This window comes from Hyla sarda, chromosome 5 (genome assembly GCF_029499605.1).
Source record: "Hyla sarda isolate aHylSar1 chromosome 5, aHylSar1.hap1, whole genome shotgun sequence".
NCBI lineage: Eukaryota > Metazoa > Chordata > Amphibia > Anura > Hylidae > Hyla > Hyla sarda.
This window is the reverse complement of record NC_079193.1, coordinates 3,322,904-3,349,875: the sequence shown is the minus strand read 5'-3', so window position 1 is coordinate 3,349,875 and position 26,972 is coordinate 3,322,904. Positions and strand designations below refer to the sequence as shown.

The 26,972-nt window shown below is 41.7% G+C and overlaps 1 protein-coding gene across 4 annotated transcripts in view; it reads right to left on the bottom strand.

Annotated features, from left to right (window-relative positions):
* The window catches only part of TMIE (transmembrane inner ear), a 112,760-nt gene extending 86,122 nt beyond the window's left edge, over window positions 1-26,638 (bottom strand). For 2 of the 4 annotated variants that reach the window (XM_056518722.1, XM_056518723.1), the window contains exon 1: window positions 12,814-13,016. In XM_056518722.1, the coding sequence (XP_056374697.1) occupies window positions 12,814-12,900 (87 nt within the window). In that variant the 5' untranslated portion in view covers window positions 12,901-13,016. Of the gene's footprint in view, window positions 1-12,813; window positions 13,017-26,608 lie in introns of those variants that run through there. The other 2 variants (XM_056518720.1, XM_056518721.1) reach the window with 2 other exon arrangements.
* Window positions 26,639-26,972: the final 334 nt, after the last annotated feature.

Here is a 26,972-nt window from a genome sequence, read left to right as displayed (position 1 = left end):
GAAAAAGTTTTTATTTATTTTTATTTATAACAGAAGGGGCTTTTTTTATATTAAAAAATATATATATATATTTTATTTTATTTAAACTTTTTTTGAAAAGAGGAGTGATTCAAATTTTTTATTGAGAAGGGGTTAATTCCCATTTATTTTTTAACAATTTTTTATTTCACTCTTATAGTCCCCATAGGGGACTATTACATGCAATCTGTGCCATAGCATAGCAGTGATCAGTGTTATCGGCAGGGTAAGGGACCTCCGGCCGTCCGCACAGCTGATCGGGACACCGCGATTTCACTGCAGTGATCCCAATCAGAATCCCTGAGCTAACCGGCAGTACATGTCAGGACTTTTAGACATCGCAATCAACTTTGATTGCGGCATCTAAAGGGTTAATGCAAGTAAAAGCAATGAGGTGAGCTCAGCTGCTGAGAAAACTGCATAGCTCTGGTGCGGAGAGTGCAGGCTTACCGCACCTCTGTGATACCTGCCAGAGGGAGTCCCGCCAGCAGGTATCGGATCAGGTATCGGGTAATTCTGGTGATTATTTTAAAGATAATGCTGGTGATTATTCTGAAGATTATTCTGATGATTATTCTTATGATTATTCCAATGATAAAATCTAAAGATTATTCTGATGATTATTCTCATGATTATTCTTGTGATTATTCTGATGATTATTCTCATGATTATTCTCATGATTATTCTCATGATTATTCTGGTGATTATTCTGTTGATTATTCTGATGATTATTCTGATGATTGATTGTTTTGATGATTATTCGAATGATAATTCTAAAGATTATTCTGATGATTATTCTTATGATTATTTTGATGATAATTCTAATTATTGATTAATCTGAATATTATTCTGGTGATTATTCTAAAGATTTTTCTAGTGAATATTCTAAAGATTATTCTGATGATTATTCTTTTGATTGTTCTAATGATTATTCTGATTATTCTAATAATGATTCTAATGATTATGCTGGTGATAATCCTGATAATAATTATTCCAATGGTTATTCTAATGATTATCCTTGTGATTGATTATACTGATGATTATTCTGGTGATTATTATATTTATTATTTTGATAAATATTTTAATTATTATTCTGATGATTATTCTAATGATTGATTATTCTGATTGTTTTGATGATTATTCAAATTATTATTATATTGATTATTCTGATAATTATTCTAACGATTGATTATTCTGATGATTATTCTAATTATTATTCTATTGATTATTCTGATAATTATTCTAATGATTGATTATTCTGATGATTATTCTAATTATTATTCTATTGATTATTCTGATAATTATTCTAATGATTGATTATTCTGATGATTATTTGGATGATTGGGTCCCAGCAGTCAGACCGTCCCACCAGGTAATTTTTATTGTTAATAATATAATCCCAATACTAAACCCTTCCTGCTGCCATATAAACAATCTCATACATAACACACAGAAAAAACCAAACAACACAAAACAGCAAAATAAAAGAACCGACTGCAGAATGTTACAGTCTGTAAATGTTGTTTTCCCTCAGTACAAACGGGGAGATTAATTAATGTGTCTGCGCAGTCCGTGTTTTTGGCTTACAAGCGCCAAATTTGTCAAAACGGCGCACAGACTTTTCACAAATGAACAATCACCTCAGAACTTGATGTCGGGTGTCACTTTCTAAGGCAGAAGTGGCGTGAATTTACACGTTTTTTGAACGTTTGCACATTATTTTTGTGCCTTTTTAAGAAAGATGCGGTTAATAAAGCTCATCCCCTGCACCGCGAGGAACGAAGCGCAGTATTAAACCGCAAAAACTAACTGCGCAATGATATATCTTCCCCAGGTCCCTGTATATAACACATTCTCACACCAGGTGCCTGTATATAACACATTCTTACACCAGGTCCCTGTATATAACACATCCATACACCAGGTGCCTGTATATAACACATCCTTACACCAGGTGCCTGTATATAACACATCCTTACACCAGGTCCCTGTATATAACACATCCATACACCAGGTGCCTGTATATAACACATCCATACACCAGGTACCTGTATATAACACATCCTTACAACAGGTGCCTGTATATAACACATCCTTACAACAGGTCCCTGTATATAACACATCCTTACACCAGGTCCCTGTATATAACACATCCATACACCAGGTGCCTGTATATAACACATCCTTACACCAGGTGCCTGTATATAACACATCCTTACTCCAGGTGCCTGTATATAACACATCCTTACACCAGATGCCTGTATATAACACATCCTTACACCAGGTGCCTGTATATAACACATCTTTACACCAGGTCCCTGTATATAACACATCCATACACCAGGTCCCTGTATATAACACATCCTTACACCAGGTCCCTGTATATAACACATCCTTACACCAGCTGCCTGTATATAACACATCCTTACACCAGGTACCTGTATATAACACATCCTTACTCCGGGTACCTATATATAACACATCCTTACACCGGGTGCCTGTATATAACACATCCCTACACCAGGTGCCTGTATATAACACATCCTTACACCAGGTGCCTGTATATAACACATCCTTACTCCAGGTGCCTGTATATAACACATCCTTACACCAGGTGCCTGTATATAACACATCCTTACACCAGGTGCCTGTATATAACACATCCTTACACCAGGTGCCTGTATATAACACATCCCTACACCAGGTGCCTGTATATAACACATCCTTACACCGGGTGCCTGTATATAACACATCCCTACACCAGGTGCCTGTATATAACACATCCTTACTCCAGGTGCCTGTATATAACACATCCTTACACCAGGTGCCTGTATATAACACATCCTTACACCAGGTGCCTGTATATAACACATCCTTACACCAGGTGCCTGTATATAACACATCCTTACTCCAGGTCCTTGTATATAACACATCCCTACACCAGGTGCCTGTATATAACACATCCTTACACCAGGTGCCTGTATATAACACATCCTTACACCAGGTCCCTGTATATAACACATCCTTACACCAGGTGCCTGTATATAACACATCCTTACTCCAGGTCCCTGTATATAACACATCCTTACTCCAGGTGCCTGTATATAACACATTCTTACACCATGTACCTGTATATAACACATCCTTACTCCAGGTCCCTGTATATAACACATCCTTACACCAGGTGCCTGTATATAACACATCCTTACTCCAGGTCCCTGTATATAACACATCCTTACTCCAGGTGCCTGTATATAACACATCCTTACACCATGTACCTGTATATAACACATCCTTACTCCAGGTACCTGTATATAACACATCCTTACACCAGGTGCCTGTATATAACACATCCTTACACCAGGTGTCTGTATATAACACATCCTTACACCAGATGCCTGTATATAACACATCCTTGCTCCAGGTGCCTGTATATAACACATCCTTACTCCAGGTGCCTGTATATAACACATCCTTACACCAGGTGCCTGTATATAACACATCCTTACACCAGATGCCTGTATATAACACATCCTTACTCCAGGTGCCTGTATATAACACATCCTTACACCAGGTCCCTGTATATAACACATCCTTACACCAGGTCCCTGTATATAACACATCCCTACACCAGGTGCCTGTATATAACACATCCCTACACCAGGTGCCTGTATATAACACATCCCTACACCAGGTGCCTGTATATAACACATCCCTACACCAGGTGCCTGTATATAACACATCCCTACACCAGGTGCCTGTATATAACACATCCTTACACCAGATGCCTGTATATAACACATCCTTACACCAGGTCCCTGTATATAACACATCCCTACACCAGGTGCCTGTATATAACACATCCTTACACCAGATGCCTGTATATAACACATCCCTACACCAGGTGCCTGTATATAACACATCCTTACTCCAGGTGCCTGTATATAACACATCCTTACACCAGGTCCCTGTATATAACACATCCTTACACCAGGTGCCTGTATATAACACATCCTTACTCCAGGTGCCTGTATATAACACATCCTTACACCAGGTGCCTGTATATAACACATCCTTACACCAGATGCCTGTATATAACACATCCTTACACCAGGTGCCTGTATATAACACATCCTTACACCAGATGCCTGTATATAACACATCCTTACACCAGATGCCTGTATATAACACATCCATACACCAGGTGCCTGTATATAACACATCCTTACACCAGGTGCCTGTATATAACACATCCCTACACCAGGTGCCTGTATATAACACATCCCTACACCAGGTGCCTGTATATAACACATCCTTACACCAGGTGCCTGTATATAAAACACCCTTACACCAGGTGCCTGTATATAACACATCCCTACACCAGGTGCCTGTATATAACACATCCTTACACCAGGTGCCTGTATATAACACATCCTTACACCAGGTGCCTGTATATAACACATCCCTACACCAGGTGCCTGTATATAACACATCCTTACACCAGGTGCCTGAATATAAGAGATCCTTACACCATATGCCTGTATATAACACACCCTTACACCAGGTGCCTGTATATAACACATCCTTACACCAGGTGCCTGTATATAACACATCCTTACTCCAGGTGCCTGTATATAACACATCCTTACACAAGGTGCCTGTATATAACACACCCTTACACCAGGTGCCTGTATATAACACATCCCTACACCAGGTGCCTGTATATAACACATCCCTACACCAGGTGCCTGTATAAAACACATCCTTACACCAGATGCCTGTATATAACACATCCTTACACCAGGTCCCTGTATATAACACATCCCTACACCAGGTGCCTGTATATAACACATCCTTACACCAGGTACCTGTATATAACACATCCCTACACCAGCTACCTGTTTATAACACATCCTTACACCAGGTCCCTGTATATAACACATCCTTACACCAGGTGCCTGTATATAACACATCCTTACACCATGTACCTGTATATAACACATCCTTACACCAGGTCCCTGTATATAACACATCCTTACACCAGGTCCCTGTATATAACACATCCTTACACCAGGTGCCTGTATATAACACATCCTTACACCAGGTGCCTGTATATAACACATCCCTACACCAGGTGCCTGTATATAACACATCCTTACACCAGGTGCCTGTATATAACACATCCCTACACCAGGTGCCTGTATATAACACATCCTTATACCAGGTCCCTGTATATAACACATCCATACACCAGGTGCCTGTATATAACACATCCTTACACCAGGTCCCTGTATATAACACATCCTTACACCAGGTGCCTGCATATAACACATCCCTACACCAGGTGCCTGTATATAACACATCCTTACACCAGGTCCCTGTATATAACACATCCATACACCAGGTGCCTGTATATAACACATCCTTACTCCAGGTACCTGTATATAACACATCCTTACACCAGGTGCCTGTATATAACACATCCTTACACCAGGTCCCTGTATATAACACATCTTTACACCAGGTGCCTGTATATAACACATCCTTACTCCAGGTGCCTGTATATAACACATCCCTACACCAGGTGCCTGTATATAACACATCCTTACACCAGGTGCCTGTATATAACACATCCCTACACCAGGTGCCTGTATATAACACATCCCTACACCAGGTGCCTGTATATAACACATCCTTACACCAGGTGCCTGTATATAACACATCCTTACACCAGGTGCCTGTATATAACACATCCTTACTCGGGGTACTTATATATAACACATCCTTACTCCAGGTGCCTGTATATAACACATCCTTACTCCAGGTGCCTGTATATAACACATCCTTACACCAGGTGCCTGTATGTAACACATCCTTACTCCAGGTGCCTGTATATAACACATCCTTACACCAGGTCCTTGTATATAACACATCCCTACACCAGGTGCCTGTATATAACACATCCTTACACCAGGTCCTTGTATATAACACATCCCTACACCAGGTGCCTGTATATAACACATCCTTACACCAGGTGCCTGTATATAACACATCCCTACACCAGGTGCCTGTATATAACACATCCTTACACCAGGTGCCTGTATATAACACATCCTTACTCGGGGTACTTATATATAACACATCCTTACTCCAGGTGCCTGTATATAACACATCCTTACTCCAGGTGCCTGTATATAACACATCCTTACACCAGGTCCCTGTATATAACACATCCTTACTCCAGGTGCCTGTATATAACACATCCTTACACCAGGTGCCTGTATATAACACATCCTTACACCAGGTGCCTGTATATAACACATCCTTACTCCAGGTACCTGTATATAACACATCCTTACACCAGGTGCCTGTATATAAGACATCCTTACACCAGGTGCCTGTATATAACACATCCTTACACCATGTACCTGTATATAACACATCCTTACACCAGGTGCCTGTATATAACACATCCCTACACCAGGTGCCTGTATATAACACATCCTTACTCCGGGTACCTATATATAACACATCCTTACACCGGGTGCCTGTATATAACACATCCCTACACCAGGTGCCTGTATATAACACATCCTTACACCAGGTGCCTGTATATAACACATCCCTACACCAGGTGCCTGTATATAACACATCCCTACACCAGGTGCCTGTATATAACACATCCTTACACCAGGTGCCTGTATATAACACATCCTTACACCAGGTCCCTGTATATAACACATCCTTACACCAGGTGCCTGTATATAACACATCCTTACTCCAGGTACCTGTATATAACACATCCTTACACCAGGTGCCTGTATATAACACATCCTTACACCAGGTGCCTGTATATAACACATCCTTGCACCAGGTCCCTGTATATAACACATCTTTACACCAGGTGCCTGTATATAACACATCCTTACTCCAGGTGCCTGTATATAACACATCCCTACACCAGGTGCCTGTATATAACACATCCTTACACCAGGTGCCTGTATATAACACATCCCTACACCAGGTGCCTGTATATAACACATCCTTACACCAGGTGCCTGTATATAACACATCCTTACACCAGGTGCCTGTATATAACACATCCTTACACCAGGTGCCTGTATATAAGACATCCTTACACCAGGTGCCTGTATATAACACATCCTTACACCATGTACCTGTATATAACACATCCTTACACCAGGTGCCTGTATATAACACATCCCTAGACCAGGTGCCTGTATATAACACATCCTTACTCCGGGTACCTATATATAACACATCCTTACACCGGGTGCCTGTATATAACACATCCCTACACCAGGTGCCTGTATATAACACATCCTTACACCAGGTGCCTGTATATAACACATCCCTACACCAGGTGCCTGTATATAACACATCCCTACACCAGGTGCCTGTATATAACACATCCTTACACCAGGTGCCTGTATATAACACATCCTTACACCAGGTCCCTGTATATAACACATCCATACACCAGGTCCCTGTATATAACACATCCTTACACCAGGTGCCTGTATATAACACATCCTTGCACCAGGTCCCTGTATATAACACATCTTTACACCAGGTGCCTGTATATAACACATCCTTACTCCAGGTGCCTGTATATAACACATCCCTACACCAGGTGCCTGTATATAACACATCCTTACACCAGGTGCCTGTATATAACACATCCCTACACCAGGTGCCTATATATAACACATCCTTACACCAGGTGCCTGTATATAACACATCCTTACACCAGGTGCCTGTATATAACACATCTTTACACCAGGTCCCTGTATATAACACATCCTTACTCCAGGTCCTTGTATATAACACATCCCTACACCAGGTGCCTGTATATAACACATCCTTACACCAGGTGCCTGTATATAACACATCCTTACTCCAGGTGCCTGTATATAACACATCCTTACACCAGGTGCCTGTATATAACACATCCTTACTCGGGGTACTTATATATAACACATCCTTACTCCAGGTGCCTGTATATAACACATCCTTACTCCAGGTGCCTGTATATAACACATCCTTACACCAGGTGCCTGTATATAACACATCCTTACACCAGGTGCCTGTATATAACACATCCTTACTCCAGGTGCCTGTATATAACACATCCTTACACCAGGTGCCTGTATATAACACATCCTTACTCCAGGTACCTGTATATAACACATCCCTACACCAGGTGCCTGTATATAACACATCCTTACTCCAGGTGCCTGTATATAACACATCCTTACACCAGGTCCTTGTATATAACACATCCCTACACCAGGTGCCTGTATATAACACATCCTTACACCAGGTCCTTGTATATAACACATCCCTACACCAGGTGCCTGTATATAACACATCCTTACACCAGGTGCCTGTATATAACACATCCTTACACCAGGTGCCTGTATATAACACATCCATACACCAGGTGCCTGTATATAACACATCCTTACACCAGGTGCCTGTATATAACACATCCATACACCAGGTGCCTGTATATAACACATCCTTACTCGGGGTACTTATATATAACACATCCTTACTCCAGGTGCCTGTATATAACACATCCTTACACCAGATGCCTGTATATAACACATCCTTACACCAGGTGCCTGTATATAACACATCCTTACTCCAGGTGCCTGTATATAACACATCCTTACTCCAGGTGCCTGTATATAACACATCCTTACACCAGGTGCCTGTATATAACACATCCTTACTCCAGGTGCCTGTATATAACACATCCTTACTCCAGGTGCCTGTATATAACACATCCTTACACCAGGTGCCTGTATATAACACATCCTTACTCCAGGTACCTGTATATAACACATCCTTACACCAGGTGCCTGTATATAAGACATCCTTACACCAGGTGCCTGTATATAACACATCCTTACACCATGTACCTGTATATAACACATCCTTACACCAGGTGCCTGTATATAACACATCCCTACACCAGGTGCCTGTATATAACACATCCTTACTCCGGGTACCTATATATAACACATCCTTACACCGGATGCCTGTATATAACACATCCCTACACCAGGTGCCTGTGTATAACACATCCTTACACCAGGTGCCTGTGTATAACACATCCTTACTCCAGGTGCCTGTATATAACACATCCTTACTCCAGATGCCTGTATATAACACATCCTTACACCAGGTGCCTGTATATAACACATCCTTACACCAGGTGCCTGTATATAACACATCCTTACACCAGGTGCCTGTATATAACACATCCTTACACCATGTGCCTGTATATAACACATCCTTACTCCAGGTGCCTGTATATAACACATCCCTACACCAGGTGCCTGTATATAACACATCCTTACACCAGGTGCCTGTATATAACACATCCTTACTCCAGGTACCTGTATATAACACATCCTTACTCCAGGTGCCTGTATATAACACATCCTTACACCAGGTGCCTGTATATAACACATCCATACACCAGGTCCCAGGTCCCTGTATATAACACATCCTTACACCAGGTGCCTGTATATAACACATCCTTACTCCAGGTGCCTGTATATAACACATCCCTACACCAGGTGCCTGTATATAACACATCCCTACACCAGGTGCCTGTATATAACACATCCTTACACCATATGCCTGTATATAACACATCCTTACTCCAGGTGCCTGTATATAACACATCCTTACTCCAGGTGCCTGTATATAACACATCCTTACTCCAGGTGCCTGTATATAACACATCCCTACACCAGGTACCTGTATATAACACATCCTTACACCAGGTGCCTGTATATAACACATCCTTACTCCAGGTACCTGTATATAACACATCCTTACTCCAGGTACCTGTATATAACACATCCTTACTCCAGGTACCTGTATATAACACATCCCTACACCAGGTGCCTGTATATAACACATCCCTACACCAGGTGCCTGTATATAACACATCCTTACACCATATGCCTGTATATAACACATCCTTACTCCAGGTGCCTGTATATAACACATCCTTACACCAGGTGCCTGTATATAACACATCCTTACACCAGGTGCCTGTATATAACACATCCCTACACCAGGTACCTGTATATAACACATCCTTACACCAGGTGCCTGTATATAACACATCCCTACACCAGGTCCCTGTATATAACACATCCTTACACCAGGTGCCTGTATATAACACATCCTTACTCCAGGTGCCTGTATATAACACATCCTTACTCCAGGTGCCTGTATATAACACATCCTTACTCCAGGTGCCTGTATATAACACATCCTTACACCAGGTCCCTGTATATAACACATCCTTACACCAGGTCCCTGTATATAACACATCCCTACACCAGGTGCCTGTATATAACACATCCTTACACCAGGTGCCTGTATGTAACACATCCTTACTCCAGGTGCCTGTATATAACACATCCTTACACCAGGTGCCTGTATATAACACATCCTTACACCAGGTGCCTGTATATAACACATCCCTACACCAGGTGCCTGTATATAACACATCCTTACACCATATGCCTGTATATAACACACCCTTACACCAGGTGCCTGTATATAACACATCCCTACACCAGGTACCTGTATATAACACATCCTTACACCAGGTACCTGTATATAACACATCCTTACACCAGGTGCCTGTATATAACACATCCCTACACCAGGTGCCTGTATATAACACATCCCTACACCAGGTGCCTGTATATAACACATCCCTACACCAGGTGCCTGTATATAACACATCCTTACACCAGATGCCTGTATATAACACATCCTTACTCCAGGTACCTGTATATAACACATCCTTACACCAGGTCCCTGTATATAACACATCCTTACACCAGGTGCCTGTATATAACACATCCTTACACCAGGTGCCTGTATATAACACATCCTTACTCCAGGTGCCTGTATATAACACATCCTTACTCCAGGTGCCTGTATATAACACATCCTTACACCAGGTGCCTGTATATAACACATCCTTACTCCAGGTGCCTGTATATAACACATCCTTACTCCAGGTGCCTGTATATAACACATCCTTACTCCAGGTGCCTGTATATAACACATCCTTACTCCAGGTGCCTGTATATAACACATCCTTACTCCAGGTGCCTGTATATAACACATCCCTACACCAGGTACCTGTATATAACACATCCTTACACCAGGTGCCTGTATATAACACATCCTTACTCCAGGTACCTGTATATAACACATCCTTACTCCAGGTACCTGTATATAACACATCCTTACTCCAGGTACCTGTATATAACACATCCCTACACCAGGTGCCTGTATATAACACATCCCTACACCAGGTGCCTGTATATAACACATCCTTACACCATATGCCTGTATATAACACATCCTTACTCCAGGTGCCTGTATATAACACATCCTTACACCAGGTGCCTGTGTATAACACATCCTTACACCAGGTGCCTGTATATAACACATCCCTACACCAGGTACCTGTATATAACACATCCTTACACCAGGTGCCTGTATATAACACATCCCTACACCAGGTCCCTGTATATAACACATCCTTACACCAGGTGCCTGTATATAACACATCCTTACTCCAGGTGCCTGTATATAACACATCCTTACTCCAGGTGCCTGTATATAACACATCCTTACTCCAGGTGCCTGTATATAACACATCCTTACACCAGGTCCCTGTATATAACACATCCTTACACCAGGTCCCTGTATATAACACATCCCTACACCAGGTGCCTGTATATAACACATCCTTACACCAGGTGCCTGTATGTAACACATCCTTACTCCAGGTGCCTGTATATAACACATCCTTACACCAGGTGCCTGTATATAACACATCCTTACACCAGGTGCCTGTATATAACACATCCCTACACCAGGTGCCTGTATATAACACATCCTTACACCATATGCCTGTATATAACACACCCTTACACCAGGTGCCTGTATATAACACATCCCTACACCAGGTACCTGTATATAACACATCCTTACACCAGGTACCTGTATATAACACATCCTTACACCAGGTGCCTGTATATAACACATCCCTACACCAGGTGCCTGTATATAACACATCCCTACACCAGGTGCCTGTATATAACACATCCCTACACCAGGTGCCTGTATATAACACATCCTTACACCAGATGCCTGTATATAACACATCCTTACTCCAGGTACCTGTATATAACACATCCTTACACCAGGTCCCTGTATATAACACATCCTTACACCAGGTGCCTGTATATAACACATCCTTACACCAGGTGCCTGTATATAACACATCCTTACTCCAGGTGCCTGTATATAACACATCCTTACTCCAGGTGCCTGTATATAACACATCCTTACACCAGGTGCCTGTATATAACACATCCTTACTCCAGGTGCCTGTATATAACACATCCTTACTCCAGGTGCCTGTATATAACACATCCTTACTCCAGGTACCTGTATATAACACATCCTTACACCAGGTGCCTGTATATAACACATCCCTACACCAGGTGCCTGTATATAACACATCCTTACACCAGGTGCCTGTATATAACACATCCTTACTCCAGGTACCTGTATATAGTGACTGTTCTCAGCAGATGCTCCGCTCACCGTTACAATGTATCAGGAAGGAAAGTTTGTTACATAAACATAGAAGAAAACTTCTGGTGAGAAGGAAACAATGTATCGGGCGCGATGCTCTGCGGCTGCAGCTCGTCTCACCTCCACCATCTGGCACCGGGCGCATCTGACGGTCAGGATATAGAGGAGATGGGGGAGAAGGATCCTCAGCCCCCGGCTCTTCGCCATCTTCCTTCCCTCTGCTCAGCCTCTTCCTCTCCGGCACCTGGACAGAAGCGGCAGAAGAGCAGGGAGGGGGAGGGTGATGTGTGTGCAGGGTGATGTGTGTGCAGGGTGATGTGTGTGCAGGGTGATGTGTGTGATGTGTGTGCAGGGTGATGTGTGTGATGTGTGTGCAGGGTGATGTGTGTGCAGTGTGATGTGTGTGCAGGGTGATGTGTGTGCAGGGTGATGTGTGTGCAGGGTGATGTGTGTGCAGGGTGATGTGTGTGCAGTGTGATGTGTGTGCAGGGTGATGTGTGTGATGTGTGTGCAGTGTGATGTGTGTGCAGGGTGATGTGTGTACAGTGTGATGTGTGTACAGGGTGATGTGTGTGATGTGTGTGCAGTGTGATGTGTGTGCAGGGTGATGTGTGTGCAGTGTGATGTGTGTGCAGGGTGATGTGTGTGATGTGTGTGCAGGGTGATGTGTGTGCAGTGTGATGTGTGTGCAGGGTGATGTGTGTGCAGGGTGATGTGTGTGCAGGGTGATGTGTGTGCAGGGTGATGTGTGTGCAGTGTGATGTGTGTGCAGGGTGATGTGTGTGATGTGTGTGCAGTGTGATGTGTGTGCAGGGTGATGTGTGTGCAGTGTGATGTGTGTGCAGTGTGATGTGTGTGCAGGGTGATGTGTGTGCAGTGTGATGTGTGTGCAGGGTGATGTGTGTGCAGTGTGATGTGTGTGCAGGGTGATGTGTGTGATGTGTGTGCAGGGTGATGTGTGTGCAGGGTGATGTGTGTGTGCAGGGTGATGTGTGTGATGTGTGTGATGTGTGTGCAGTGTGATGTGTGTGCAGTGTGATGTGTGTGCAGGGTGATGTGTGTGCAGTGTGATGTGTGTGCAGGGTGATGTGTGTGATGTGTGTGCAGGGTGATGTGTGTGCAGGGTGATGTGTGTGTGCAGGGTGATGTGTGTGATGTGTGTGATGTGTGTGCAGGGTGATGTGTGTGATGAGTGTACAGGGTGATGTGTGTGATGAGTGTACAGGGTGATGTGTGTGCAGGGTGATGTGTGTGATGTGTGTGATGTGTGTGCAGGGTGATGTGTGTGATGAGTGTACAGGGTGATGTGTGTGATGAGTGTACAGGGTGATGTGTGTGCAGGGTGATGTGTGTATAGGGTGATGTGTGTATAGGGTGATGTGTGTGCAGGGTGATGTGTGTGCAGGGTGATGTGTGTGCAGTGTGATGTGTGTGATGTGTGATGTGTGTGATGTGTGATGTGTGTGCAGGGTGATGTGTGTATAGGGTGATGTGTGTGCAGGGTGATGTGTGTGATGTGTGTGCAGGGTGATGTGTGTGATGTGTGTGCAGGGTGATGTGTGTGCAGGGTGATGTGTGTGATGTGTGTGCAGGGTGATGTGTGTGCAGTGTGATGTGTGTGCAGGGTGATGTGTGTGCAGGGTGATGTGTGTGCAGGGTGATGTGTGTGATGTGTGTGCAGGGTGATGTGTGTGCAGGGTGATGTGTACAGGGTGATGTGTGTGCAGGGTGATGTGTGTGATGTGTGTGCAGGGTGATGTGTGTACAGGGTGATGTGTGTGCAGGGTGATGTGTGTGCAGGGTGATGTGTGTGCAGGGTGATGTGTGTGATGTGTGTGCAGGGTGATGTGTGTGCAGTGTGATGTGTGTGCAGTGTGATGTGTGTGATGTGTGTGCAGGGTGATGTGTGTGCAGTGTGTGCAGGGTGATGTGTGTGCAGGGTGATGTGTGTGCAGGGTGATGTGTGTGATGTGTGTACAGGGTGATGTGTGTGCAGGGTGATGTGTGTGCAGGGTGATGTGTGTGATGTGTGTGCAGGGTGATGTGTGTGCAGGGTGATGTGTGTGATGTGTGTGCAGGGTGATGTGTGTGATGTGTGTGCAGGGTGATGTGTGTGATGTGTGTGCAGGGTGATGTGTGTGATGTGTGTGCAGTGTGATGTGTGTGATGTGTGTGCAGGGTGATGTGTGTGCAGTGTGATGTGTGTGCAGGGTGATGTGTGTGATGTGTGTGCAGTGTGATGTGTGTGCAGTGTGATGTGTGTGCAGGGTGATGTGTGTGCAGTGTGATGTGTGTACAGGGTGATGTGTGTGCAGTGTGATGTGTGTGCAGTGTGATGTGTGTGATGTGTGTGCAGGGTGATGTGTGTGCAGTGTGATGTGTGTGATGTGTGATGTGTGTGCAGGGTGATGTGTGTGCAGGGTGATGTGTGTGATGTGTGTGCAGGGTGATGTGTGTGCAGGGTGATGTGTGTGCAGGGTGATGTGTGTGATGTGTGTGCAGTGTGATGTGTGTGATGTGTGTGCAGTGTGATGTGTGTGCAGGGTGATGTGTGTGATGTGTGTGCAGTGTGATGTGTGTGATGTGTGTGCAGGGTGATGTGTGTGCAGTGTGATGTGTGTGATGTGTGATGTGTGTGATGTGTGTGCAGGGTGATGTGTGTGCAGGGTGATGTGTGTGCAGGGTGATGTGTGTGCAGTGTGATGTGTGTGCAGTGTGATGTGTGTGCAGTGTGATGTGTGTGCAGGGTGATGTGTGTGCAGGGTGATGTGTACAGGGTGATGTGTGTGCAGGGTGATGTGTGTGATGTGTGTGCAGGGTGATGTGTGTGCAGGGTGATGTGTACAGGGTGATGTGTGTGCAGGGTGATGTGTACAGGGTGATGTGTGTGCAGGGTGATGTGTGTGATGTGTGTGCAGGGTGATGTGTGTGCAGGGTGATGTGTGTGCAGGGTGATGTGTGTGCAGGGTGATGTGTGTACAGGGTGATGTGTGTGCAGGGTGATGTGTGTGCAGGGTGATGTGTGTGCAGTGTGATGTGTGTGCAGGGTGATGTGTGTACAGGGTGATGTGTGTATAGGGTGATGTGTGTGATGTGTGTGCAGGGTGATGTGTGTGCAGGGTGATGTGTGTACAGGGTGATGTGTGTACAGGGTGATGTGTGTGCAGGGTGATGTGTGTGATGTGTGTACAGGGTGATGTGTGTGATGTGTGTGCAGTGTGATGTGTGTGCAGTGTGATGTGTGTGCAGGGTGATGTGTGTGATGTGTGTGCAGGGTGATGTGTGTGCAGGGTGATGTGTGTGCAGGGTGATGTGTGTGCAGTGTGATGTGATGTGTGTGCAGTGTGATGTGTGTGCAGTGCTCAGTGTGTACAGTGTGTATAGTGTGTATACTGTGTGCTGGTTATGCAGTGCTCAGTGTGTATAGTGTGTATAGTGTGTATAGTGTGTGCTGGTTATGCAGTGCTCAGTGTGTATAGTGTGTATACTGTGTGCTGGTTATGCAGTGCTCAGTGTGTACAGTGTGTATAGTGTGTATACTGTGTGCTGGTTATGCAGTGCTCAGTGTGTATAGTGTGTATACTGTGTGCTGGTTATGCAGTGCTCAGTGTGTACAGTGTGTGTAGTGTGTATACTGTGTGCTGGTTATGCAGTGCTCAGTGTGTATAGTGTGTATACTGTGTGCTGGTTATGCAGTGCTCAGTGTGTATAGTGTGTATAGTGTGTATACTGTGTGCTGGTTATACAGTGCTCAGTGTGTACAGTGTGTATAGTGTGTATACTGTGTGCTGGTTATGCAGTGCTCAGTGTATACAGTGTGTGTATACTGTGTGCTGGTTATGCAGTGCTCAGTGTGTATAGTGTGTATACTGTGTGCTGGTTATGCAGTGCTCTGTGTATACAGTGTGTATAGTGTGTATACTGTATGCTGGTTATGCAGTGCTCAGTGTGTATAGTGTGTATACTGTGTGCTGGTTATGCAGTGCTCTGTGTATACAGTGTGTATAGTGTGTACAGTGTGTATACTGTGTGCTGGTTATGCAGTGCTCAGTGTGTATAGTGTGTATACTGTATGCTGGTTATGCAGTGCTCAGTGGGTATAGTGTGTATACTGTGTGCTGGTTATGCAGTGCTCAGTGTGTACAGTGTGTGTAGTGTGTATACTGTGTGCTGGTTATGCAGTGCTCAGTGTGTATAGTGTGTATACTGTGTGCTGGTTATGCAGTGCTCAGTGTGTATAGTGTGTATAGTGTGTATACTGTGTGCTGGTTATACAGTGCTCAGTGTGTACAGTGTGTATAGTGTGTATACTGTGTGCTGGTTATGCAGTGCTCAGTGTATACAGTGTGTGTATACTGTGTGCTGGTTATGCAGTGCTCAGTGTGTATAGTGTGTATACTGTGTGCTGGTTATGCAGTGCTCTGTGTATACAGTGTGTATAGTGTGTATACTGTATGCTGGTTATGCAGTGCTCAGTGTGTATAGTGTGTATACTGTGTGCTGGTTATGCAGTGCTCTGTGTATACAGTGTGTATAGTGTGTACAGTGTGTATACTGTATGCTGGTTATGCAGTGCTCAGTGGGTATAGTGTGTATACTGTGTGCTGGTTATGCAGTGCTCAGTGTGTACAGTGTGTGTATAGTGTGTATACTGTGTGCTGGTTATGCAGTGCTCAGTGTGTACAGTGTGTATAGTGTGTATAGTGTGTGCTGGTTATACAGTGCTCAGTGTGTACAGTGTGTATACTGTGTGCTGGTTATGCAGTGCTCAGTGTGTACAGTGTGTATAGTGTGTGCTGGTTATGCAGTGCTCAGTGTGTATAGTGTGTATACTGTGTGCTGGTTATGCAGTGCTCAGTGTATACAGTGTGTATAGTGTGTATACTGTGTGCTGGTTATACAGTGCTCAGTGTGTACAGTGTGTATAGTGTGTATACTGTGTGCTGGTTATGCAGTGCTCAGTGTGTATACTGTGTGCTGGTTATGCAGTGCTCAGTGTGTACAGTGTGTATAGTGTGTATACTGTGTGCTGGTTATGCAGTGCTCTGTGTATACAGTGTGTATAGTGTGTATACTGTATGCTGGTTATGCAGTGCTCAGTGTGTATAGTGTGTATACTGTGTGCTGGTTATGCAGTGCTCAGTGTGTACAGTGTGTATAGTGTGTGCTGGTTATACAGTGCTCAGTGTGTATAGTGTGTATAGTGTGTATAGTGTGTGCTGGTTATACAGTGCTCAGTGTGTACAGTGTGTATAGTGTGTGCTGGTTATACAGTGCTCAGTGTGTACAGTGTGTATAGTGTGTATACTGTGTGCTGGTTATGCAGTGCTCAGTGTGTATAGTGTGTATAGTGTGTATAGTGTGTGCTGGTTATGCAGTGCTCAGTGTGTATAGTGTGTATACTGTGTGCTGGTTATGCAGTGCTCAGTATGTACAGTGTGTATAGTGTGTATACTGTGTGCTGGTTATGCAGTGCTCAGTGTGTATAGTGTGTATACTGTGTGCTGGTTATGCAGTGCTCAGTGTGTATAGTGTGTATAGTGTGTATACTGTGTGCTGGTTATTCACTGCTCAGTGTGTATAGTGTGTATAGTGTGTGCTGGTTATGCAGTGCTCAGTGTGTATAGTGTGTATACTGTGTGCTGGTTATGCAGTGTACAGTGTGTATAGTGTGTATACTGTGTGCTGGTTATGCAGTGCTCAGTGTGTATAGTGTGTATACTGTGTGCTGGTTATGCAGTGCTCAGTGTATACAGTGTGTATAGTGTGTATACTGTGTGCTGGTTATGCAGTGCTCAGTGTGTATAGTGTGTATAGTGTGTGCTGGTTATGCAGTGCTCAGTGTGTATAGTGTGTATACTGTGTGCTGGTTATGCAGTGCTCAGTATGTACAGTGTGTATAGTGTGTATACTGTGTGCTGGTTATGCAGTGCTCAGTGTATACAGTGTGTAAAGTGTGTATACTGTGTGCTGGTTATGCAGTGCTCAGTGTGTATAGTGTGTATACTGTGTGCTGGTTATGCAGTGCTCAGTGTGTATAGTGTGTATAGTGTGTATACTGTGTGCTGGTTATGCAGTGTACAGTGTGTGTATAGTGTGTGCTGGTTATGCAGTGCTCAGTGTGTACAGTGTGTATAGTGTGTGCTGGTTATACAGTGCTCAGTGTGTACAGTGTGTATAGTGTGTATACTGTGTGCTGGTTATGCAGTGCTCAGTGTATACAGTGTGTATAGTGTGTATACTGTGTGCTGGTTATGCAGTGCTCAGTGTGTACAGTGTGTATAGTGTGTATACTGTGTGCTGGTTATGCAGTGCTCAGTGTGTACAGTGTGTGTATAGTGTGTATACTGTGTGCTGGTTATGCAGTGCTCAGTGTGTATAGTGTGTATACTGTGTGCCGGTTATGCAGTGTACAGTGTGTGTATAGTGTGTATACTGTGTGCTGGTTATGCAGTGCTCAGTGTGTATAGTGTGTATACTGTGTGCTGGTTATGCAGTGCTCAGTGTGTACAGTGTGTATAGTGTGTATACTGTGTGCTGGTTATGCAGTGCTCAGTGTGTATAGTGTGTATAGTGTGTATACTGTGTGCTGGTAATGCAGTGCTCAGTGTGTACAGTGTGTATAGTGTGTATACTGTGTGCTGGTTATGCAGTGCTCAGTGTGTATAGTGTGTATAGTGTGTATACTGTGTGCTGGTAATGCAGTGCTCAGTGTGTATAGTGTGTATACTGTGTGCTGGTTATGCAGTGCTCAGTGTGTATAGTGTGTATACTGTGTGCTGGTTATGCAGTGCTCAGTGTGTATAGTGTGTATACTGTGTGCTGGTTATGCAGTGCTCAGTGTATACAGTTGTATAGTGTGTATACTGTGTGCTGGTTATGCAGTGCTCAGTGTGTGTATAGTGTGTATACTGTGTGCTGGTTATGCAGTGTACAGTGTGTGTATAGTGTGTATACTGTGTGCTGGTTATGCAGTGCTCAGTGTGTGTATAGTGTGTATACTGTGTGCTGGTTATGCAGTGCTCAGTGTGTATAGTGTGTATAGTGTGTATAGTGTGTGCTGGTTATGCAGTGCTTAGTGTGTATAGTGTGTATACTGTGTGCTGGTTATGCAGTGCTCAGTGTATACAGTTGTATAGTGTGTATACTGTGTGCTGGTTATGCAGTGCTCAGTGTGTGTATAGTGTGTATACTGTGTGCTGGTTATGCAGTGTACAGTGTGTGTATAGTGTGTATACTGTGTGCTGGTTATGCAGTGCTCAGTGTGTGTATAGTGTGGATACTGTGATGGTTATGCAGTGTACAGTGTGTGTATAGTGTGTATACTGTGTGCTGGTTATGCAGTGCTCAGTGTGTACAGTGTGTATAGTGTGTATACTGTGTGCTGGTTATGCAGTGCTCAGTGTGTATAGTGTGTATACTGTGTGCTGGTTATGCAGTGCTCAGTGTATACAGTGTGTATAGTGTGTATACTTTGTGCTGGTTATGCAGTGCTCAGTGTATACAGTGTGTATAGTGTATAGTGTGTATACTGTGTGCTGGTTATGCAGTGCTCAGTGTATACAGTGTGTATAGTGTATACAGTGTGTATAGTGTGTAAAGTGTGTATACTGTGTGCTGGTTATGCAGTGCTCAGTGTATACAGTGTGTGTATACTGTGTGCTGGTTATGCAGTGCTCAGTGTGTATAGTGTGTATACTGTGTGCTGGTTATGCAGTGCTCAGTGTATACAGTGTGTGTATAGTGTGTATACTGTGTGCTGGTTATGCAGTGCTCAGTGTATACAGTGTGTATAGTGTGTGCTGGTTATGCAGTGCTCAGTGTGTATAGTGTGTATACTGTGTGCTGGTTATGCAGTGCTCAGTGTATACAGTGTGTATACTGTGTGCTGGTTATGTAGTGCTCAGTGTGTATAGTGTGTATACTGTGTGCTGGTAATGCAGTGCTCAGTGTGTATAGTGTGTATACTGTGTGCTGGTTATGCAGTGTACAGTGTGTGTATAGTGTGTATACTGTGTGTTGGTTATGCAGTGTACAGTGTGTATAGTGTGTATACTCTGTGCTGGTTATGCAGTGCTCAGTGTGTATACTGTGTGCTGGTTATGCAGTGCTCAGTGTGTACAGTGTGTATACTGTGTGCTGGTTATGCAGTGCTCAGTGTGTACAGTGTGTATACTGTGTGCTGGTTATGCAGTGCTCAGTGTGTACAGTGTGTATACTGTGTGCTGGTTATGCAGTGCTCAGTGTGTACAGTGTGTATACTGTGTGCTGGTTATGCAGTGTACAGTGTGTGTATAGTGTGTATACTGTGTGCTGGTTATGCAGTGCTCAGTGTGTACAGTGTGTATACTGTGTGCTGGTTATGCAGTGTACAGTGTGTGTATAGTGTGTATACTGTGTGCTGGTTATGCAGTGCTCAGTGTGTACAGTGTGTATACTGTGTGCTGGTTATGCAGTGCTCAGTGTATACAGTGTGTATAGTGTGTATAGTGTGTGCTGGTTATGCAGTGCTCAGTGTATACAGTGTGTACAGTGTGTATACTGTGTGCTGGTTATGCAGTGCTCAGTGTGTACAGTGTGTACAGTGTGTATACTGTGTGTTGGTTATGCAGTGCTCAGTGTGTACAGTCTCCTGTGCTGCCTCCCAGGGGGATCACTAATTTATGAGCCTGGTGTCATTTACACAGGAGGGGGCAGGGAGGAGGCCGGAGCAGAAAACAGGAGCAGAGAACAGGAAAGAGACAACTAGATAGTAAGGACTGAGCCCAAGAGCTCACAATCTAATCTCCACATCCCAATGTACAACGTCCATCATCTTTGTATACACTGGATCTATCTGAGCAGAATATCTATCTGTGGGGAATAACTTCACAGGGACTCGTGACACTATGGCGGTATATTCCTATGGGCATCACCAGGCAGAGGGCGGCGACCTGTACATTACTGGTACCTGAATGTGTAAGTATGACTGTATATGTGTGTAAGTATGACTGTATATGTGTAAGTATGAGTGAATATGACTGTATATGTGTGTAAGTATGAGTGTATATGACTGTATATGTGTGTAAGTATGGGGTGAATATGACTGTATATGTGTGTAAGTATGAGTGTATATGACTGTATATGTGTGTAAGTATGACTGTATATGTGTGTAAGTATGAGTGAATATGACTGTATATGTGTGTAAGTATGACTGTATATGTGTGTAAGTATGAGTGAATATGACTGTATATGTGTGTAAGTATGACTGTATATGTGTGTAAGTATGAGTGAATATGACTGTATATGTGTGTAAGTATGACTGTATATGTGTGTAAGTATGACTGTATATGTGTGTAAGTATGACTGTATATATGTGTAAGTATGGGGTGAATATGACTGTATATGTGTGTAAGTATGAGTGAATATGACTGTATATGTGTGTAAGTATGGGTGTATATGACTGTATATGTGTGTAAGTATGGGTGTATATGACTGTATATGTGTGTAAGTATGAGTGAATATGACTGTATATGTGTGTAAGTATGGGTGTATATGACTGTATATGTGTGTAAGTATGGGTGTATATGACTGTATATGTGTGTAAGTATGAGTGAATATGACTGTATATGTGTGTATGTATGGGTGTATATGACTGTATATGTGTGTAAGTATGAGTGAATATGACTGTATATGTGTGTAAGTATGAGTGAATATGACTGTATATATGTGTAAGTATGAGTGAATATGACTGTATATGTGTGTATGTATGGGTGTATATGACTGTATATGTGTGTAAGTATGAGTGAATATGACTGTATATGTGTGTAAGTATGACTGTATATGACTGTATATGTGTGTAAGTATGGGTGAATATGACTGTATATGTGTGTAAGTATGAGTGAATATGACTGTATATGTGTGTAAGTATGAGTGAATATGACTGTATATGTGTGTAAGTATGACTGTATATGACTGTATATGTGTGTAAGTATGAGTGAATATGACTGTATATGTGTGTAAGTATGACTGTATATGTGTGTAAGTATGGGGTGAATATGACTGTATATGTGTGTAAGTATGGGGTGAATATGACTGTATATATGTGTAAGTATGACTGTATATGTGTGTAAGTATGGGGTGAATATGACTGTATATGTGTGTAAGTATGACTGTATATGTGTGTAAGTATGGGGTGAATATGACTGTATATGTGTGTAAGTATGGGGTGAATATGACTGTATATATGTCTAAGTATGGGGTGAATATGACTGTATATGTGTGTAAGTATGACTGTATATGTGTGTAAGTATGGGGTGAATATGACTGTATATGTGTGTAAGTATGGGGTGAATATGACTGTATATATGTGTAAGTATGACTGTATATGTGTGTAAGTATGGGGTGAATATGACTGTATATGTGTGTAAGTATGACTGTATATGTGTGTAAGTATGGGGTGAATATGACTGTATATGTGTGTAAGTATGGGGTGAATATGACTGTATATATGTGTAAGTATGAGTGAATATGACTGTATATATGTCTAAGTATGGGGTGAATATGACTGTATATGTGTGTAAGTATGACTGTATATGTGTGTAAGTATGGGGTGAATATGACTGTATATGTGTGTAAGTATGGGGTGAATATGACTGTATATATGTCTAAGTATGGGGTGAATATGACTGTATATGTGTGTAAGTATGATTGAATATGACTGTATATGTGTGTAAGTATGAGTGAAAATGACTGTATATGTGTGCAAGTATGAGTGAATATGACTGTATATGTGTGTATGTATGGGTGTATATGACTGTATATGTGTGTAAGTATGGGTGTATATGACTGTATATGTGTGTAAGTATGAGTGAATATGACTGTATATGTGTGTATGTATGGGTGTATATGACTGTATATGTGTGTATGTATGGGTGTATATGACTGTATATATGTGTAAGTATGAGTGAATATGACTGTATATGACTGTATATGTGTGTAAGTATGACTGTATATGACTGTATATATGTGTGTAAGTATGGGGTGAATATGACTGTATATATGTGTATGTATGACTGTATATATGTGTGTAAGTATGGGGTGAATATGACTGTATATGTGTGTAAGTATGAGTGAATATGACTGTATATGTGTGTAAGTATGAGTGAATATGACTGTATATGTGTGTAAGTATGAGTGAATATGACTGTATATGTGTGTAAGTATGAGTGTATATGACTATATATGTGTGTAAGTATGAGTGTATATGTGTGTAAGTATGGGGTGAATATGACTGTATATGTGTGTAAGTATGAGTGTATATGTGTGTAAGTATGAGTGAATATGACTGTATATGTGTGTAAGTATGAGTGAATATGACTGTATATGTGTGTAAGTATGAGTGAATATGACTGTATATGTGTGTAAGTATGACTGTATATGTGTGTAAGTATGACTGTATATGTGTGTAAGTATGAGTGAATATGACTGTATATGTGTGTATGTATGACTGTATATGTGTGTAAGTATGAGTGAATATGACTGTATGTGTGTAAGTATGAGTGAATATGACTGTATATGTGTGTAAGTATGAGTGTATATGACTGTATATGTGTGTAAGTATGAGTGTATATGTGTGTAAGTATGAGTGAATATGACTGTATATGTGTGTAAGTATGAGTGAATATGACTGTATATGTGTGTAAGTATGAGTGAATATGACTGTATATGTGTGTAAGTATGACTGTATATGTGTGTAAGTATGAGTGAATATGACTGTATATGTGTGTAAGTATGAGTGAATATGACTGTATATGTGTGTAAGTATGACTGTATACGTGTGTAAGTATGGGGTGAATATGACTGTATATGTGTGTAAGTATGAGTGAATATGACTGTATATGTGTGTAAGTATGACTGTATATGTGTGTAAGTATGACTGTATATATGTGTAAGTATGGGGTGAATATGACTGTATATGTGTGTAAGTGAGTGAATATGACTGTATATGTGTGTAAGTATGGGTGTATATGACTGTATATGTGTGTATGTATGAGTGAATATGACTGTATATGTGTGTAAGTATGGGTGTATATGACTGTATATGTGTGTAAGTATGAGTGAATATGACTGTATATGTGTGTAAGTATGAGTGAATATGACTGTATATGTGTGTAAGTATGAGTGTATATGTGTGTAAGTATGAGTGTATATGACTGTATATGTGTGTAAGTATGAGTGTATATGTGTGTAAGTATGAGTGAATATGACTGTATATGTGTGTAAGTATGAGTGAATATGACTGTATATGTGTGTAAGTATGAGTGAATATGACTGTATATATGTGTAAGTATGAGTGAATATGACTGTATATGTGTGTAAGTATGAGTGAATATGACTGTATATATGTGTGTAAGTATGGGGTGAATATGACTGTATATGACTGTATATATGTGTAAGTATGAGTGAATATGACTGTATATGTGTGTAAGTATGAGTGAATATGACTGTATATATGTGTGTAAGTATGGGGTGAATATGACTGTATATGACTGTATATATGTGTAAGTATGAGTGAATATGACTGTATATATGTGTAAGTATGGGTGAATATGACTGTATATGTGTGTAAGTATGATTGAATATGACTGTATATGTGTGTAAGTATGATTGAATATGACTGTATATGTGTGTAAGTATGAGTGAATATGACTGTATATGTGTGTAAGTATGAGTGAATATGACTGTATATGTGTGTAAGTATGAGTGTATATGACTGTATATATGTGTGTAAGTATGGGGTGAATATGACTGTATATATGTGTATGTATGACTGTATATATGTGTGTAAGTATGGGGTGAATATGACTGTATATGTGTGTAAGTATGGGGTGAATATGACTGTATATGTGTGTAAGTATGAGTGAATATGACTGTATATGTGTGTAAGTATGAGTGAATATGACTGTATATGTGTGTAAGTATGAGTGTATATGACTGTATATGTGTGTAAGTATGAGTGTATATGTGTGTAAGTATGAGTAAATATGACTGTATATGTGTGTAAGTATGAGTGAATATGACTGTATATGTGTGTAAGTATGACTGTATATGACTGTATATGTGTGTAAGTATGAGTGTATATGACTGTATATGTGTGTAAGTATGAGTGTATATGTGTGTAAGTATGAGTGAATATGACTGTATATGTGTGTAAGTATGACTGTATATGACTGTATATGTGTGTAAGTATGAGTGAATATGACTGTATATGTGTGTAAGTATGAGTGTATATGACTGTATATGTGTGTAAGTATGACTGTATATGACTGTATATGTGTGTAAGTATGAGTGAATATGACTGTATATGTGTGTAAGTATGAGTGAATATGACTGTATATGTGTGTAAGTATGACTGTATATGTGTGTAAGTATGAGTGAATATGACTGTATATGTGTGTAAGTATGACTGTATATGTGTGTAAGTATGAGTGAATATGACTGTATATGTGTGTAAGTATGACTGTATATGTGTGTAAGTATGGGGTGAATATGACTGTATATGTGTGTAAGTATGAGTGAATATGGCTGTATATGTGTGTATGTATGGGTGTATATGACTGTATATGTGTGTAAGTATGAGTGAATATGACTGTATATGTGTGTAAGTATGAGTGAATATGACTGTATATGTGTGTAAGTATGACTGTATATGACTGTATATGTGTGTAAGTATGAGTGAATATGACTGTATATATGTGTAAGTATGACTGTATATGACTGTATATGTGTGTAAGTATGACTGTATATGTGTGTAAGTATGAGTGAATATGACTGTATATATGTGTAAGTATGGGGTGTATATGACTGTATATGGGGGTAAGTATGGGGTGAATATGACTGTATATGGGGGTAAGTATGGGGTGAATATCAATACCTGTGCAGAGGAAAAGTTGACCAGTTGCCCATAGCAACCAATCAGATCACTACTTACATTTTGCAGAGGCCTCGTTAAAAGTGAAAGCAGTGATCTGATTGGTTGCTATGGGCAACTGGGCAACTTCTCCTCTGGACCGGTTTTGATAAATCTCCCCCATTGAGTTTTATATATATATATATATAGATGTATATCCTATGTACCCATGTATGGCTGTATGTACCTGTGTATATATATATTTGTGTATATGCATACACTATATACCCTTGTATGGTTTTGAGCTCTCATCCCCCCCCTAGTGTTACACCCCGGGGTCACACACATTATAATACATTAATCCCTCCATTAACTTCTTCTTATCTCC